Consider the following 6,162-nt stretch of genomic DNA (forward strand, 5'->3'; position numbering starts at 1 on the left):
AAGGAATGCTTGAATTGAATCTAGATAACATGAAATATGTTAAAAGTAAGTTCCTCAGGGAAAGAAACATTTTAGCATGCTACCCAGATATTAGTGAAGTGCAGAGAATTTCAAAACATAAAGTTATATTCCTTTCATATTTGTCTTTCCTAAGCCAGACCATAAGTGTAGAATCTTATATCTAAGCCACTTACACTGTCAGTTTGGATTAAATTCCATTGTGAACTCTACATTGCACTCTTATGGGAGGAGCTAACCTGTCACTACTAACTAAAACATGATACTCCATATCTTAAATGTATACTTTAACATCTCAGTATTAAAATTTAAAAATAATATCAATTATTTTCCTATTTTAAAAGTTTTAGTTTGGCCCTATTCATATTGTCCAGAAAGTAAATCTTTGTTAAGTAGTAAGTGTCCATTCACAAAGGTCATTGAGAGTGACTGAGAGAAAAAACTTTAAAAGTTTACACTTTAAAATGTACTTTTAAATGCACTTCTAAAATGTAACATGTTCTAATACCTTAGTCTGTGTTGGTCTGTGTATATGAAATACTATGTGCCCAGTATTGTTCTGGGTACCTTGAGGAGTACGAGTGCACACACATACACACAGAATACAGAAAATTAACCCATATAAAACAACTATAGAACAAAGGATTATCAATTCTGAAATGACAAAATTTTAGAAATGGAGAACAGATTAGTGGTTGCCCAGGGTTAGGGAGGTGTGTGTGGCTATAAAAGGGCAACAGAGAGGATCCTTGTGATTATGAAAGTGTTCTGTATCTTGACTGTGCTGGTGGTGGATACATATGGAATAAAATTCTATAGGACAAAACACACACACACACGAACAATTAAAAGGAGAAAACCTAAATAAGATCAATGAATTTTTATCAGTGTCAATGTCCTCCTTGTGATATTGCACTACAGTTTTGAAAAATGTTACCATTGTGGGCAACTGAGTAAAGGGTACACGGGATCACTCTGTATTATCCCTTACAGTTGTGAATCTACAATTATCTCAAACTAAAATGCTTTTAGATTATAAAATATACTTTATTGTAAATACATGCCCCCCAATAAAAACACACAAGGAATGAATGTCAAAAATCCTAGTGACAAAACGAAGTATCATATAGGTGCAGTAGTAATTCCCCTCAAAGAAACCCAGAGTAATCATTACACCTTAAGTATTCTTAATATCAGTATGTTCTTAATTTTTTAAATTATGTGTTAGTTTTAAAGATCACATCCTATAAACTGAAGATTTCTCATGACACAGTAGTGATAAAATGCTACCTTACAGTTCAGATGATGGTAGAATCATCCAAAAAAAAAATGAAGAAGAACCATCTTTCTCTTATCAGTTTATGTTATGAGATAAGAAGATCTCTCTCCCTCTCTCTCCCCCTCTCACATCTGCAAGAGTTTGGACTGAGGACTACAATGAACTAGCCACAAAGATTTCACAAAGTCTGGTCTCTATCTACTTTGAATTTCTTAGAAAAAATTTAAGCATATCGTTCCTTTTTCACTAAAGCAAGACGAGAAATCACGTATAAACCACTGGAATTGCTTTGCGGTGAGGAAGTCGAAGGTGATCAAAGGCAGGGTGACACGCAAAATGGCACTTGGATATAATGGGTCTCATTAGGGTAGAGTCCCATTCACGTAAAATGACTTCCAGGCAATTCCTAGGGCCTCGACTTTCAACCTGACACGTGCCTGTGTGCAATGAAGATGGAAATAGGGACATCGGGTACCTCCCACACCCATCTGGAAGCTTCACCCTCTCGGCCTGAACCCCAAAGACCCGCTGAAAAGAATGGATGCTTTTGCGGACTCCCGTCCCCACCCTGCGGCTCCCCAAGAGCTCCACGGGCAGGGGAGCCGGGCAGAGGCGTCGGGGACTCCGTGCGCGGGGCGAGGCCGGTGATAGGGGGCGACGCGGGTTCGGGCTCCGGGCTCACCCGCGTTCTGCAGCGTCTCGATGTTTTGGGGTCTGGTCGCCAGCTCCGCCACCATCTGCACGAAGTGGGTCCTGGCCTTCTGATATTGCTCAAACACTGCGGGAGAGAGAGTCGGTGGACCCCGCCGCAACCGGGTCTCCTAGCCGCCAGCCCGTCAAGGCGCCTGCCCTCCCCAGCCCTACCTTGCAGCACCTGCCTCTGACTCATGACGCCCCCGCCACGGTCTCCCCTCCTTGAGCTCTGCGGGGAAGCGGCTGGGCCTTCGAGTCAGCCCAGAGGGCAATCGTGGCGACGACTCGGCCTCCGACGGGAGCCTCTTCTCTGTGTACTAGCGTCTCCCGGGCAACCTACCGGAACCGGAACGCGGCCGTCTTGTGGCAACGGCCAGTCCCGGGCGTGACGTCATGGCCTCGGTGCCTGTGCTCACTGCGCGGGGCGGCAGCACGAAGACGCCCGAGCTCGAGAACTGGGACTGCAGGGACTCTCAGCGCGCCTGTCTCGCGGAGCCGCTGGGACGTCGCGCGCCGTCGAGTGTCCCTCCACCGCCTGGAGGTCGGAGCTCCTTACAAAGCGACCCCAGATCGGCGTGGTGTCCTGACTGCGGCATGGGTCGGGACCGAGAGCCGGGAGGGCCCCACGCGCCAAGGGAGCCTGGTTCGAGTGCGGCCAGACGAGAAAACTGCAGCCCTGGAGTTGTCTGAGCTTCGACGGTCCCGAGAAATCTCACATGTGACATTGTAGAATCCGATCAACACAAGAATGTCAATGCAAAACTTAAGATGCATTGACATTTAACACTGCACTGACAGTAAAACACTGATTTAAGAATCCGTGTTTTCCTTTGTAACCCGCTGTTATATACCTGGCATTCCTGGTTTCAAGATTCCTGGAGGAGCATGACAACTATGTTCATACACTTAATTACACAATACAAAAGCATTTAAAGAGCACTCAGAGACTCAATGAAGAAAGCAGATGAGGAAAGGATGTGATAAATGTCCTGTCTTCCCTGGCTTTCTCCTTATGACTACTAATTTTGCTGTTTCCTCACTTTTATGTGATTTGTAAATATTTTGTCTTAGTCTTTTAAATTTAGGCTTCGTTATGTTGATGAATGACATCTTCAATAGAAAAGGAGAGAGAACCTTTACCTGGAAAACCAGACTTCCCTATCTTACATAACTTGAACCCTCTACCCAGTGTCTTTTAACAAAATTGAAGTACTTAGTCTATCACTGGTTTCTAGCTTGTCTCTGAAAACTATATACCAGTTGTTTCAATGACAGTTGTCAACTTTAAATGTTCCTCCATCAGAAACTACAATTTCACCAGATGTCAAGTGGATACATAGCCGCAGATGCTGCTAAGTAGTGCCAAGACAGGAAACCCCTTGATACTTCTTCAACAGAAGGGAGCATGCAGACTTAGCTGGTTCTATATTTGGAATGAGTCCTCTATAATAATCTTTGAGATCTCACCCGGACCTGAGCTCTTTGATGAAGTCCTGATATTTCGTGGAGCTCCAAATGGTTGGGGAATTGACCAGCAATCAGAGAGAATAAGTGTGTTTAGTCGGGTCCCTAATACCCGCAAAGAGCAGGTACATGTCTTCTGCTTCTGCAGCTCACAAGCCAGTGATGGCCATAATCTTTTTACTTAACTCAAAGTCGTAAGTTTTACAGTGATATCTATATTTCCCTATGGGAATATGTCCTTTAAAATTAAAGGTGTGCGTTCCCATTTAGAGACACGGGAGGAAACAGATTGAGTAAATAAGATTGCAAATAAGCCTTGTAATTTTCAGTTCCTTGTTGAATGATGAAAAAAAAAATCCCCTTAAAACTAAAAGTTTTTATATTTGGTTTCAGTCCTTAAACAAACAATTCAAACTCTTAAGCTATGCCAACTGCCATTTTTAGCAATTGCTTTACTCTTTGCTTTCTATTTTAAAAGTATTAAGAGCTCAATAGAGGGAGAAGTCTAAACCTATAAACACAACACAGTATGGGATGCTACTAAGTTCTTTGAAAACATACGTTCAAAAGCTATGTAAATTACTTTAGAGTCTGAGTATCTGTTATTAACAATATCTTTAATTGTATTGTTCCTGATAAAACATAATATAGGATGCCTACTTCATATCTGAAATTGGACATATTAAAGAAGCTAGATCTTTGCTCTTTATTCTAGTTTCCTTCTTAAAAAATCTTAAAAACTAAATGGAGAAATGTATGTAACACAGTGTTTATAATATGCATATAAGTGAAATTATCAGTAATTCAAGCATAAAATATGGCAGATTACTTTTACTGACAAGAAAACCAATCTGTATTTTCTGACCTATTTTTCAATGTACTGACTCTAAAGCAAAATACTACTGTTTTCTAAAGTTAAATGAATGTCCCATGATCACATACACACTTTTAAACTAACACTTAAGCAATGAAAAAGAAAACAATTCAAAGGGATACTTCAGTATTTTAAAAAGTATTACAGGAAGATTACTGTTCTTAAAGTACCAGCTGACTTTAGAGATATACAATGCAACTGGCACATAAGAATATACATTTGATTGAGAATGAACCATTAGCTGAACAACTTGCAAAAAAAGTGTTTCCATGATAGGTTTGTTTGGAAGCCTTTGGCTACTTTTGTAAAAAGCTCATAATATGTAACTTCAAAATCACTTTTTCAAATAATTCTTCCTTTATGAAAATGAGACTGAAAATGACAAAATAAAGCCAGTTGTAAAATCCTGTTGTTTCTCTTTGCATATCTCCTTTGAGAATTCAGAAAATCCCACTATCATGGGAATATATGCTATACATGCCTAAAAGCTTTGCTAATTTTAACATCCATGTATTTTTTCTTCAGTTCCTAGCTAAATTTTAAATTTAAACATTTATATATGCTAATTAGATATTAACATCTGCATTTTAAAACTGTCATTGAGTTGAATCAAGTGTTATATATATTCTTCATCAAGCCTAACATGTATTCATTATCAATGTGTGTCAAACACCTTGCTAATAAAAGAATGTGCCTTTCTTCCAGGACATGAAGTCTAGTAGGAGATAGACATCACTTCATTCTACCAGCATACACCCCAGCCTGCATTCATTCAATGGGCATGTACTGCAGTGTGCCACTATTTTAAGGACTGTAATTGCTCTAACTGCTATTAGTGTTTTGGGGGCAAAGATGAGGGACTTATAGTAAAGTAGGCGAAGAAGTGAGCATACCTAAAACATCATTTAAATAATAAAAGGCTTCTTGTTTTTAATAAAAATTAGCTGAGTTCTGTGCAGCTATGAAATTTCCCTCCCCTAAAATATTTTCCCCAAAATCATTGTTAGCATTTAAGAAGGCATTCAACTGGCAATTGCATGTAATTACTGAAGTTATGAGACTACATTAATCATTTTGCAAACACTAAATTTAAAATAACTAAAATAACTCCATAGTTACATACAGGAATTAAAAATAAAGGCATTACTTAGTCCATAACCAAGTTAGTGGAACAGAAATATTACCTATAATGATGAAAGTAAATATGACTGTCTTAAATGGTGCACCCCGCCTATTTTGGGAAATAATGTCAGGATTTTAGGTCTGAGCCGACCATCCAGTTATTTCATCAAGTTTGTCAGCAGAGCAGAAAAGACTTGTACACTTGCATCCGGGAAGGGAAGATTAACATTTCTATGCATGTTTTGTGTTGATGCCTTACTCCCTATTCTTGGCTTTCCAAACCTTTAAAGTCAACTCTTTGCATTTTAAAGTTTTTCTTTTTAGCGTTAAGGTCAATGTCAAGATGACAGTGGTTTAACTGGTCCCAAATTCCTAAATATATACCTGTACCTGTCTTCCTTTCCAGTAATTCAGAGGATGAAGAGATGGAACTAATCTTTTCCACTTCCAAAGAAACCCGTGATTAGGGGGATTCGACACACGAATAATTTTGCTTCCCCAAAAGGCACCATGTAGTGCAAAGTGATTGATACTAAAAATGGGTGCTTTCAATGTTAAGTCCGAAATGCAGCATGCCGTTTTCTAAGGCAGTAGTGACATGCATAAAAACAAATTATTGGAGCTTGATGTGAGTGTGATATAAATACCTTCCATTTAGACTTGCGTGCGTTTTAAGTAATTCAAAACTGACCAAAGCCTGCATCACGAGCTG

At 39.6% G+C, this 6,162-nt stretch overlaps 1 protein-coding gene across 4 annotated transcripts in view; it reads right to left on the reverse strand.

Moving 5' to 3' along the window:
• The window catches only part of SPAG6 (sperm associated antigen 6), a 62,955-nt gene extending 60,573 nt beyond the window's left edge, over positions 1-2,382 (reverse strand). For 2 of the 4 annotated variants that reach the window (XM_011963851.1, XM_011963847.1), the window contains exons 1-2: positions 2,162-2,382; positions 1,980-2,075 (exon numbers count right to left, since the gene is read on the reverse strand). In XM_011963851.1, coding sequence (XP_011819241.1) covers positions 1,980-2,075; positions 2,162-2,186 — 121 coding nt within the window. In that variant the 5' untranslated portion in view covers positions 2,187-2,382. Of the gene's footprint in view, positions 1-1,979 lie in introns of all 4 variants that reach the window. The other 2 variants (XM_011963848.1, XM_011963850.1) reach the window with 2 other exon arrangements.
• Positions 2,383-6,162: the final 3,780 nt, after the last annotated feature.

The sequence above is a fragment of the Colobus angolensis genome, unplaced genomic scaffold, assembly GCF_000951035.1.
Source record: "Colobus angolensis palliatus isolate OR3802 unplaced genomic scaffold, Cang.pa_1.0 Scaffold63, whole genome shotgun sequence".
In the NCBI taxonomy this organism is placed as follows: domain Eukaryota; kingdom Metazoa; phylum Chordata; class Mammalia; order Primates; family Cercopithecidae; genus Colobus; species Colobus angolensis.